Source organism: Centruroides vittatus, unplaced genomic scaffold (genome assembly GCF_030686945.1).
Source record: "Centruroides vittatus isolate TY-2023 unplaced genomic scaffold, ASM3068694v2 contig_546, whole genome shotgun sequence".
Lineage (NCBI taxonomy): Eukaryota > Metazoa > Arthropoda > Arachnida > Scorpiones > Buthidae > Centruroides > Centruroides vittatus.
This window is the reverse complement of record NW_027122322.1, coordinates 1,110,307-1,123,517: the sequence shown is the minus strand read 5'-3', so window position 1 is coordinate 1,123,517 and position 13,211 is coordinate 1,110,307. Positions and strand designations below refer to the sequence as shown.

The window sequence follows — 13,211 nt, the reverse complement described above, 5'->3', positions numbered from 1 at the left end:
TACGGTATAAATCATTATTGAATAAAAGAAGAAAAAAAAAGAAATAGCTCCTTATTGAAAAGTAATCTTCGTCACCTGTCAAAACGCATTAGATTCTATAATATTTGATTTTTTTTCAAGGGAAAAAAGTGACTTTTTACAATTTAAAATTCGTTTAAGAACCAAGAACAGTTTGCGGGTAAAACCATTACTTATTGAATAATAAAACAACGAATAAAAAAGGAAAATATTCACTTCCAATAGAAAAAAAAATTAAAACGGAATTCCGAAAATATCGAAAAAATTAATTCCTAAAAAAAATGTCCGCCGTTTACAGGTTGGCCGTTATTGGAGGTTGAACTGTATATTTTTGGTGTATTAAAAGTATTGTGTAATGTACAAATAACACGAGAAAAATAATTTTGTATTTTTTGTGTGTATTTATTTAACTAAATACACGTAAAAAAAAAAAAGACAGAAAGGGACTCGCGTGGATAAGTGGCCCTCAATTTAATAAATGGGCAATGGATATAAACCGTTTTGAAAATAAAGCCAGGCCCTTGACAATAGGCTTGTATGGTTACGGTTTAGGACCTAAATTCGGCTGTGCATACAGACAATGATAATAATCTTGTATGAAGGACTTATAAATCATTTAAACTACCGAAAAATAATAAGAGATAAGCCATTTTAGTCAGCCATTGACACGTAAAAGTCAATAATTTTATTACTTTTTTTTAAAAATTATTTTTAAAAATTCGGTATTTAAAATAAATATTTAAAAAAACAAAACAAGTTTTAAAATATAAATATTATTTTAACAAAATCATTCAAAGATTTTAATTTTAGTAAGCAAAAATTGTTATTTTTAGGAATGTCTCTTCGAGTTACAAAATAAACATACGATTGGAATATTCTGTTTTATTTACATTTACGTATTTCCAGTAAAAACCTGTTTAAAACGGAACCTGCTTAAACGGAAAAACTCCTGAAACGGAGCAAATATTTTTTTACGTTAACAAGAAACCTGTCCAAAACGGAAAAGATATTCTATATCAGGTGAACTAAATAAAGAACATTATTTTTGATCTGTAAGACTAAATATCTGCATCCATAATTTCCAGTATAATAAGTCCTGTTAATATATAGAAAGTACTAGTATACAAAATAAATTTGAAATAGATATTTTTTACACAGGTTTTATTACAATCTCGTTAAGCATTAATTGCGTATAGAAAAATGGGAAGTAAGTTGCACGTAGTTAGATAAGAGCACGATCGACTGCAGGCTTTTAATGGAATAAAACGCGATAAAATTAGAATAATACACCATATTATAATTAATACGACTAATTACAGGTAGTGATATATTCGTTCCGAATAAAAATAGTTACAAGGTGTATATTTTTAGACGTAGAAAAAAAAAAAAGAAAGAACATCAAAGCCAACTACCCCGCTAGAATGAAAAATCGATCGAAAGAACTTTTATAAAAATCCTATGGCAAACTGCCAATATTTCATATAATATTTTACCATCTTCATAGATAGAAACTCTTCAGGACCTCTCCAAGGAGTAAAAATGGAGCTACTAATATTAAACTACCGAGAAAACAGTTGCGCAAGTTTATAAAATTCTACTTTCTATAGAAAAAATAAATCTATAACTGTTGAAGATTGCCGTTAAACTTGCAATTTACCGTTAAATTTGCGACATTGCTGTTACTCGGCTTGCATTAAACACGTAACGATTTGGCTTAAGGTAACTAATTTTGGACCGGTTAATGATCATAAATAGCGGCGATGATCGTCATAATAAACGAAATATTGTTAGCTGGGGTGTTTAATGCGCCATTATCTTAATTTCCATAATGGAAATGAAGTCGGTTTTCCTCTTTTTTTAATAATTAAAGGTTGTTCTATATTGGTTTAACCCTTTTAATTATCTTAAGGAAAGAGAAAAATCTGCTTGACATTGGAAGCGAAATGTTCCTTGAACCCAGAATAGAGTGTTTACTCTCTTGAAGCATCTGCACAATCGACTCTACAGTAGGATAAATGCCGTAAGAGATCATTTATCTGAACATTTATAGCTAATGTAAATAAATATAAATAGCTTCTTTTGTTAAATATAACACGAGAAATTTCGTCACGTTCATTACGGTTTACTTGCGAATTTTCTCTTCGTCGAAGAGCCAATCAAATCGAATTTCTTACACGTTAAGGCGAGTTAATTCGAATTAAATACGGTAGTAACTTCTTGTTCTTTTGTTAATACAGTAGGAAGACTTTCTACAGGAAACTGGCCCCATTTAGGTGTTACAAACATCCACGTGACCAGGCTCAAATCCACTACCAACCGGTGTTCGGTGGTTTCATCCACTAACCCACGAGCTAGTACAATAGAGTCTCTGTAATCCGACATATTTCGGACCGACGGGTGTGGAATTACAACAGACTATCGGTTTATTGGATTTCGTATGTACTGTATAATAAAAAACGCGCTTGGTTTATGGTTAGCTTATCGTACTAGTCACGATTGTGACTGTTTTGCCGCACAACTGCTGGCGACTGACACCATCCATACAGGTACTGCACACCAGTCTCTCCGTTACATACTGTACACCGACAAGTGGTAACACGTCGATTTCGTGCGCCACCTTCTAGACCGGCGGATTACTGGACGTGTCGGACTATAGAGGCTCCACTCTATTTCAAATTATTACGTTTAGTTAGCATACGGTACTGTCCGATTGTAATTATCCAAAGGGCGCAACAAATTTGCTAGTTTACCAGATGATGACTGCATTTTTAAATTTAATTTTGCATTAAATTATTCAGACGAAAAATACAGTTGTAATGTTACTTATATTTGGGAAAGAAGGGGTGGAAACACACGAAATTCATATCCAATCCTGTAATTAATAAAGTTTATTTTAACCAGTTTCCCGGAATTCTTTTGCGCTTAATTTGAAATAAGAAATCGATGAAATAATTCAATATTTATATAATTATAATTTTTAATTACAATTTAAATTTAATGAGGTAATTAATTTCTGTAAAATTCAACTTGGAAAAGCCATCGATTTCCAATTTCCAGTCCTTCGGAAGGACTGGAAACTGAGGAAATTATTTATATTATTTCTTAAATAATGTAAAATAGAAACGCTTCATTAATTTTCGAGTATTTTTCTGTTTTTCATTATTTACACGAAATATTCTTCACGAATTGTTAGAAATTCTGGAAGTGTTTCATTACGTCGACCGGAAACAATGATGGAGTCAACTTAACAATTCTTGCAGCAAACTAAAAATCAATGAGTTCTTTTATGATTTTTGTGAATGAATAAAACTTCATTCCGATCGAAAAATTTCACTTAAAAACTAGGCCATGCGATACAAAAGAATCCTTTCGTAATAAACAAGTTACTTTCACTATGGAAACTCCTCGGAGACGTGATGAATTTTAATGATTCCCAATGGCAAAGAGTGGATCGTAAACGATTAAACCTTTCAGAAATTCGCGGATATTGCTAATTAATTTTTATATACGATTAAATAATTAAATACACTTAATTGAAATCGTTACACCGAGCAATTTTTGTTTACGAAATGCCAAATGGTGATTAACAATGCGTGAGATCGAAAAAGTACCCAAGGTCATCCAACGGTAGCGGTAACAATCGCCACAAGTACATTATCACGCTACTATCCGCCGTTTTTTTTTGGCTGCCATTTTAGAAATTCCAGAGATTCATACACGAAATTATCTAATTTACAAGCTTCGATCGATAATTAGAACTTTGGATTCTTTATTAAAGTTAGAAATAAAAGTTGCAATACGGAGAACCATCAGAGCAATTTGATAACAAGACGTCGAATAAATGGGGGAAACACAAAAGAGACGATAGCAGACGAATGAACAGAAGAAAAAATCGAAGTCAGTTATTGATAAATAAATCAAAGTTTGGTAGTTTACTTGGTATTAAAAAAGAAATCTTCCCCGAGGACGAAGGCCAATATTGACAAACGTGTTCTATGTGCAAAATCGAGTCATTGAACTTTCGTCTCGATTATTACAAGAACGGGAAAAAGTTTCCATGCAAAAGCTTGTTACGATGGAAGAATGGAATGTAAAGAATGTAAATCAATCGAAATTTTCCAAAGGAAACTTTCTCAAATAGAGCTGATGTCAGAGCAAAGTCGAGTAAAGAGGAGCATCTTGTAGAAGAACTCGATATCGGCGGTCCAATAAAATAAAATAGCATTAAAAAAATATACATATATGTGTATCGATATATTTCATCGAAATCACTTTATGTATCGTATTGGAATGTATTTTACCAATATAAAAAGAGAATATCGATTAAATCAAAACAAAAAAAACGTATGGTTCGTTCGTTACTCTTGCAGATTATCTGTCCAATTCTCTCAGTCGGTTGCCTCGGGACAAGTTACGCAATGGTTTAACTCCTCCCAATATTCAAAAAAGAAGGTAAATTTTGTATAAAAATTTTAAAAAAATCTAGAAAAATTTGACTACGTTAAGGAGAAAATTGAAAAGATGGCGGCGATGATTTACCGATTCTTCTTATTTCGACAGGTTAATAACTAGCGTGAAGGATGCATCCGCTACAAGACAACGGAATAACAGGAAATAGCTCTGACCCTAAGGTTACAAACCGAGATTTATAATCGAGTTATGAAAATGAACGGATAATTTAGGTCATTTGTCCAGTTAACCGGTTTGAAGTATTATGGAGTTCGCACATATTATTTTTTCTATCTGTTTCGGGATACAACCTCGTACTAAAAAATAAAACAAAATCATATGTAGTACAAAAAAATAATAATAATTAAAAATATATTAAGTTGGTTAAAAATAAGATTTTTCTCCTTAGGTTTGATGTTTAAAATGGGTTTTTAAGGTATAGAAGAAAGCATCAACCTTCCATTTTTCCAATTTCCCTGTGGTATCCTATATTCTATATATCTGTATAGAACAGTCTGCTAGTCCAGGTATCTCTAGAAAACATCAGTTTTATTACTTAACAACGTGACTCCATTTAAAACCTAGTCCACATAGCGAATGGCTTGGAAATTCTAGCAAACAACAAAGGAAAAAAAAGGATATTTTTACGGCAAATCCCACTCGTATTTTAAAAACTTTCAGCAAGAAAAATTTGCATTTTTTTTTCCCTTCATTCCTTTTATTTTTTAAAATAAATGTTTCGATTATACATATATTTTTTTTTTACTTATTAAAGTCACGCCCCGTACATAGTTGGGTTGCGACACACTGCACAGAAAAAAAAACTGCTATCGAAGTCTAAAATATTCTATAAAAAATTAATTTAATTACTTTCTGGGTAATTAGTTCTTAAAGATTAATACATTGGTATTAATTAGAATTAATTTCGTAAGGGATTTTACGTATTAAAGCTTATAAAATAATTACTAGTAATGTAATCAATGGCGTTAATATATAGGTCGAGTGAATTTATTTAACGAGACTTTCGTGTTAAACATTATCGATTTTTTTTACCTTATTTTTAGGGTTTTATATAAAATTTTAATGCTTAAGCCTATCTTTAATACGTTTCCATTAGTTTATTTTAAGGAATTACCATAATTTCGTCTATAAAAAAAATCACCCTACCCACGAAGCGGTAATTCTAACTCACTTCAAACAATTATTTCATTCATAAAATCCGTTTTAATTATGAAATTTATAATTATTATTCATAGGAAATGACTAAAAAGGAATTTTTTTATATCCGTTTTACGTTCGTACAGATGGGAAAGGCCTTATCAGAAGTGGAAACATTGCTCAGCACAACAATGACTTTGTAAATACTTTAAATGGACATAAATTTGACTTCGTGTTTTTAAGGGGCAATTTATCATTTTAGAATCCATTTCTAAGCAGAAAATTGAAGATAAAAACGTAAAAGGAATGCATTTATGTATACATATGTCTTTGATACATCTTTGAAAATAAAACCGACCCTGATACACACGAATTTTCTCATTAATAATTTAAAAACAAACAATATATATATATAAATATTTTCAAAAATATATCTACAAGTAATAAAATGTTCATTTTTAATCATATATTTAGAAAGTATAATAAAGTAAGAACCGGTCCGCGAACCTACACGAAAATTGGGTCACAGAATCGAGTACGATGGTCCCAAGGTCGACATTGTCACGTGGCTCAAAGTTTCCGTTACCGATAGTCACGTGGTAACTGGGTTGGCGCCAAAATATTCCAGACTCGTAAATACTCCACAGCCAAAAAAAAAGAGATTAAATTAAAAAAAGGAAACTAATTTGGTCAAGTAAGTAGCCAGCGGCTATCGAGACAGACAGTAAGTGTTCTTGAAATTTGCATACTTAATTGTTATATATATTATTTTTTTTTTTTAATTAGAAACTAACAATAGAAATAGTTTTTAATATGGAAAGGTTAATTTTATTCCATTTTCATGGAAAGCCTGAGGGGGATGGACGGTTGTCCCAATTAGCGAGGGATGCGTGGAAGCGAATCAAAGAACGGATCTATAAGATAATCATCATTATTATGCGAATAAATAAATAATTTAGCGAGTAATTTAGTACTTTAGAGCGTTTAAAAGTAGTAAAATTTGATCGGTTTGCAGGAGAGAAACACTCCATCAAGCGCTTTCATTAACGATAATAAAAATGTCTGCAGACAAATTTCTTCTTCGCTCTCTTAAATAACGGTTATAACATAGCGAGTTCATTGTTGTTAACGTCAATCCGGTGCCAAGATATCTCTGGATATCTCCCTCCTTTCGACTGCTTTCTCAGCATAAAGTATTTTTTAAACTTTCAAGGTCGGATCCCCCCCAAAACGATTATTTAAACAGCTGGCCAACACATCCAGCAGAATCGTTTATAGAAATTCTAACTGGTTGTAACAATAATAATAATAACCTGGAATCCTACTTTAATAAACTAGGTTTTAAAAAGTTTAGCGTAGGCGGGAGTCGATATAGGCTAAGCAGATTAAAAGTTTTTTCTTTTTTACTTAAGGTTACTCACCGTATAACGAGCGTTAGGAGGTGGGACATTACGAAACCTCAACGTCTTGCTCTTGAGCATAACCCTCATGGCACTGTACAACTGTGATACACGTCCATTGGCACTGTCAGACTGGCAGATGTGGGCCAAACAATGCTAGCACTCGGCAATCCAAGGTTAGTTTGCCGCCGCACGGAGCTCAAAACATCCGTCAACAGGAAAAACACCTGTCGTTCGACTATACACTGACCTGCGCAACGGGAACGAAGCGCATGACATCACACAGGAATAAAGATTTCGAATAGAGGAAAGAAAAAAAAGGAAACAAAATCAAGTTTGTTTCCGCTCTCTCGTCATAAACAGTTTGGTGAAAAAGAAATAAAATGTGACGACTGCTACAAAAGCGTGTAAGACGATCGTTTCCTATATATAGACACTTTTACCATCTATAAACAGATGGGGACTGGCTGAGCAAGCGCACTTTACCACAACTATGTCACTGATCCCCTTTTTCTTTTAAAGAATCAGTTCAGTAGTGGGTGGCCTTATCCTTTATAGGTCTAAAAATCGAACGAAAATTATTCGATAAGAGTTACGTCATGGAAAAAAAACAACTTCCCATTTAATAAAATATAAAACACAATTTTTATTCGTCTAAAATTAATAATAAATAGGGAAGAAAAATGGCTCCCTTTGTGCGTTTTCGTATAGAAAAAAAAAATGTAATTTTTGAAAATTAATCGAGAAATATTCATTTACGTCTTTACCTTTATTAAAAATTCATTTACGAAGTAATTTAAATCAAAACAATGCTCTCGTGTTTTTTATACGAGAAACTACACATATAAATCGTTGAATGAATGAATTTAAGAACTTACAAAATTAATTTTTGTACATTAATCGAGTGAATAAATGTACAAAATTGCGAGAGAAATTCTGGTTTATAAAAGAATACGCTCGAGTAAACAATTAAAAAATTTGCTCGCTCTTACGTTTCGAATTTTTATTTTCTGACTAATAAATTGTTTTTCTTGCATTGTTTCTGGTATCTATATTGTGTAAGAGATGCAATCATTGGTTAATGGTTATACATTATTTTTTTTTCTTTTTTTCCTCGGTATGAAATTGTGCCACCACACCGGCTATTAGTTTATTTATTCCTCGTACTTGCACGATAATCACTCGACCATATTTATGTGTATTTTTTTAAAATATATATCTACAGGAAAATAGTTATATTTTTAAAATTAAAAACAATATCGCTGTAGTAATTATTGATCGGGATCTTTCGCAGATATTCATCAGTTCATTTGTAGAAAGGAAATTTAATTTTTTAAACTATTTTCTCGTGGAAAACAGCCACACCTTACACTTAACGATTAAAGTAGAAGAGGGGAAAAATATATATATATATATATATATATATAATAATTCGAAGAAAAATAAATTAAATCATGTCGATCGATTTTTTTTTTAAATATTTAACTTAATAACTTTGAATTTTAAAAATAAATTGAAGTGGAATAAATTTTAAATAATTTAAAACGTGATTTTGGATGAAATAATTACAAGTTTTATCGGAAAGTGACGTTAGAGAATGCTGAGACGGATGCGGATGCGGAGGGATGAAGATGATAAGCATCTGAGATATCTCTTAAGAGATGACGGGAACAGTGATGATGGTGTGTGTCGTCGAGACTTGTTTTATTACTTTCAGATATACATAAAAGCCTATCTGTCGGCTTATATTGCTAAATGGTAGAGATTGGAGACGTCGAGGTGCAATGACCCTGTTCGGGTCGTAAAACAAAGTCTAGAAAAGCTTTGGAACAAATCACTCGAAACAGTCAAATATTATGTAATTTTATTATTAACAAACCTATGTAGATTGTAATTCGAGAACGTTTTACATGATCTATCGATCTTGTCGATGCCACTCCATACCGTTTTGCTTTTATATTGGACGTGGATTAACCGAAAACATAGTTTTCACGCTCGCTTTCCTTCGTGTTCAAATTAATTCTATCCAATTTTTCAACCATTTCCATTGACCTAAATGGAAGAAATGGCGTCGATCGCTTCTAACTGGGACACCTTTGATTAATGATTTCGTGCAAATTCTCTCTTATAAATGAAAAGAGATAAAAATAGTTTTCGACTGATTTACATGGGAATCCATACTTTGAAGTACAACATTTTAAATCGAATCTGAAAGGTATGTTACTTCTCGCCGATACAAACTATAGGGATATTAATTAATTTAACTGATTTTCTACGAGTTTTCATCCGTTCGGGCAGCTTATATTACATATAAATCGATGATTAAAGCGAGCAAAAATTTCTTCTTCTACGCCGAAGCTCTTTTTTTTTTACTATTTATTTTTTGGATGAAATTCCAAAGAACTAATCGACTTTGGCAGTAAAACACGAAAAGAACGTCCGAAAAATTCCAAAAGAGAACGTTGTATTGTCACCGATTCAAATAAAATACACAAAGAAGTTATATTAAAACTGACTTTGACATTGTATTTGGTTTTTTGAGTGGTACTCGTTCTCTACTAATTGCTCCGTTTTCCCTAAAGGCAATAAATTGCTTCCTGTCTACATTGATTGTTATAAAAGATGCGAAACATATCAAACTCTATTCCCATTTTAATAAAACTCCCAAAGCCAAAAAATTGTTTACAACGCTTTTATATGCCCTCCACTTTTAAGCCTCGAATCTACTACAACAATTTTCAATCGGTGGTACGCGTACCCCCGAGGGTATCAGAACCACGAGTCAACACTTCGGAAGGTTGAGAACCGCCGTTTCTATTCACTCGCCGGCTTTATAAATTAAATAATAGAAATTTAGAAAGAAAAAAAACTCTATAAATTTGCGGTTGTTTAGAAAGTGGATTAAAAGTTTCGATATAAAAGTTGAAAGGAGAAGTGACTCACCTTTATCCGCTGTAAAGTTAGAGAGAGAGAGAGAAAAAAATCAAGCTATCAGCAATATAATTCCAAGCAAAAGTTGCAGCTCAGACGATTTCCTGCAAACTTCCGTCTTGTAGTCTAGTACTTTCCTGTACAGAGAGCGAGTTGCGCAGTAAAGCATGCACTCACCCAACTATCTTTCAATCATCTGGCAGTTGATGGTTGGCACATTGTCTTCGGTCACGTCATCTTACATATCGTCTTGATGCATCTAACGTCACTAACTATTTAAATTAAAACTTGATTTTTACGTCATAATATCCGTCGTTGCCCCTTTGAAATGCAATCCTCGAATCGGAAAGATACATTAAAAATTGTAGTATTTTTATCGATCGTCGTCTACAATGACATTCCCTTTAGTAAAACAATACTTAATTAGACTTGTTTCCAGTGAAATTTCTTATGTAAATCCTTCTCCGATATCAAAAGATGATGTCGAGAGTTATATTTTTTAATAAAAGTAATCGGGAAGATGTCCAGTATGTCCAAATGTAGGGCATCCGAAGACATAAGTTTAAGTGACAGATGACAGTTTCGGGCTCGTTGTCGGCACTGACAGTCCAAGTGAAGATTACTAGTCGTTGACTACAATCTATGGGCAGACATTAAGGTTCGATTTACACACGGTTATATCAGAAAAGACTGCTGTTAGCTTTTAATCTTACTTTGATCATTCTGTAAGGTGGCGGTTGATGCCAAAAATTGATACTTTCCGAGATAATTTAACCGATAACCAATCGATACAAATGATAAACATCGCACTTATTACTTAATTTCTTCCATTAATTCTAATTATAACTCAACAAATTACAGGTGTTACGGAGATTAAACTTTGCCAGTTAAGTTGTAAAGTCGAATGGGATGATGTACGATGCCATCCTAATTATAATTTTAATTCGAAGTGTCTACATCGCCGTAATTGCTCGTAGTAATGTAAAATATATGGTGAAAAAATGAGCATTTACCTCCTTTGCTTGTGTTACGTTTCCCATAAAGACCCATTTCCGGACATGAGAATCGACAGATGCATTCGTAAAATGCTAAGAGAATCGGAAAATTGGATATAGAGTGAAAATGAAACTGCGTTTTTCCTTTGCCAAATAAATATCTTGCGGATTTGTAAATTGCAACTAGCATTATATTCGATTTTTCATTATAAAAATAAAAAAATGTCTTCCTGAAAGCAGCCGTAAGTAGAAAGAACGATGCAAAGAAGTGATAATGTCAGACGAAAAATGATAATAAATGGCATTTTACTCTACTGTTTTAATCTTTCTATCAATTCTTAATTATAATCGTAATTTTTTAAATGGTGTTTAACTTACTGTTAATCCTTAATTATCCTTTTTCCCCCTTCCTCTCTCTGCCATCTAAATATGGTTTTTCTCGGTTTACAATTCCGAGAAAAACTGTTAAAGAATCGCCAGCTGCATTAATAACAATAGAAAAATTCGTATTAAATCTTAAAAAAAATATTTTTTAATTTACATTTTGATTAAACTACTTCCATTTCCATGAATTTTTTCATTTCCCCCCCGTAACTCGCTCCTAGATTTGGCAAAGGAATAAAAATTGTAATGGAGAATTGTTTCTAGAAATATGATTTAAAATTCTAGGCATGAAAATGCCTGCATGAGAATGGTAATGCCTTCCTTTAAGGCGAGATTAATAGACTTATAAGTGAGGTATCGAAAGGTTTAATCATTGTTATCGTTTAATGTAATTCTTGAGATAATTACTACTCTTACGCAGCGTATAATTAAAATAAAATTCTTTCATTATGAATTGTTAAATTTCCTCATATAGAAATCATCTTATCTCTGATCATTGTGCATTGTTTTGCAAACATAATAAGCATTTGTATTAAAGATCAAAGATGAAAAAATTCAATAGTAAATGTTGAATATGAATGCTTAAACAATCTCTAAATCGTGTTAAGACAATTAAACAACTGGCATTTTTTAATACAGAACCTCTAATTAAACGTAGTGTCATTTGAACTTAGCGGAAGAGGAAAGATAATATTATCAACATAAGAAGTCCTCTGCGATTTTTATAAGATAGAAAGTTAAATACATTTCAACAAAGATCGGTATATAACGAAACTGATTGGTTGAAAGAGCAGACGAAGGCGGAGATATGCTAATTTTACTTAATTTGCTTCCACGTAACGGAAATTGTACTTTTAAACGAATCTTTTTTGTTTATTTATTTGAAGATTTACAATTACAAAATGTTTCTATTTTTATTCATTGATTAATTACGGGTAAATTAAAGGAATTTACATAATCAAAACTATTTATAATTTATTATTTATTAAGAAAAATTAATCGAATTACTTGAAATAATCAGATAGCGCTTTCTTTCTATAAAATATAATTCAATTTCGGTACAGAAAAGTCGAAGATGTCTTTATTTGAAGTATCTTAGTGAAAGTTTTAATGCTGATAACTTAATAAAATTACTTTCATCACCGTAAGTGGTCTTTTAAAGGGAAAAACTTTAGTAGAAATGACTGATACTTTTGTAAATATTGTAACTTCTTTATCTTAATAGACTTTAAAATAACGCTGTTTTTGTTTATAGTGTATACGGTTTTATCGTTTTAGTACGACGTGTAACGGATAATTTACTAGGTCCTTCGTTAATTTGGATACGTATCGCTTGGCAAAATAAAAATCTCAAGCTAAAATAACAGATAAAAATTCAATTAACCTAAACGAAATTTTTATCTTTGTAACAGAGTGTTTCTACTAACGATCAACACTTCATGAATTCTGTATGAGTTGAAAACAAATAATCGGAAACTGTTGAGGTAAGTGAACTAACATAAAGCTATATAACGTCACGTTATCGCTATACCGAGTTTTCTAGGGCTTTAACGAGTGGAATATTCACTAATCAACCGTTTTTTCGCTATTACACTGAACGTATAATTAGTGGAGAGAGCTTTACACAAGAGCTAAATTCTTCCACTTGTTTTTTGCTCCGATAAAAAACTTAAGTGCCCTTAATATATTTTAAAAAAATATGATATTTTATAAGCAGAAATTCTGTTCATTAACCTTGATTTCATTTTAAAAATTAACGATCTGTTTATTAATGTAACTAGGACATAACGAAGTTCACAACGGCAATTCGCGTTATATTCGTTTTTATCTTTTTTTAGGGGATTTAATAAGATTTTAACAGCAAAATTATAATATA

The 13,211-nt window shown here is 31.8% G+C and overlaps 1 protein-coding gene across 7 annotated transcripts in view; it reads right to left on the bottom strand.

Annotated features, from left to right (window-relative positions):
• LOC136978590 (pleckstrin homology domain-containing family G member 5-like) overlaps positions 1–13,211 on the bottom strand; it is a 102,757-nt gene that overhangs the window by 83,335 nt on the left and 6,211 nt on the right. Inside the window, exon 1 of one of the 7 annotated variants that reach the window (XM_067274327.1) lies at positions 7,047–7,357. The exons of the other annotated variants lie outside the window; for them this stretch is intronic. Coding sequence (XP_067130428.1) covers positions 7,047–7,115 — 69 coding nt within the window. The 5' untranslated portion in view covers positions 7,116–7,357. Of the gene's footprint in view, positions 1–7,046; positions 7,358–13,211 lie in introns of those variants that run through there. 7 annotated transcript variants of the gene reach the window in all.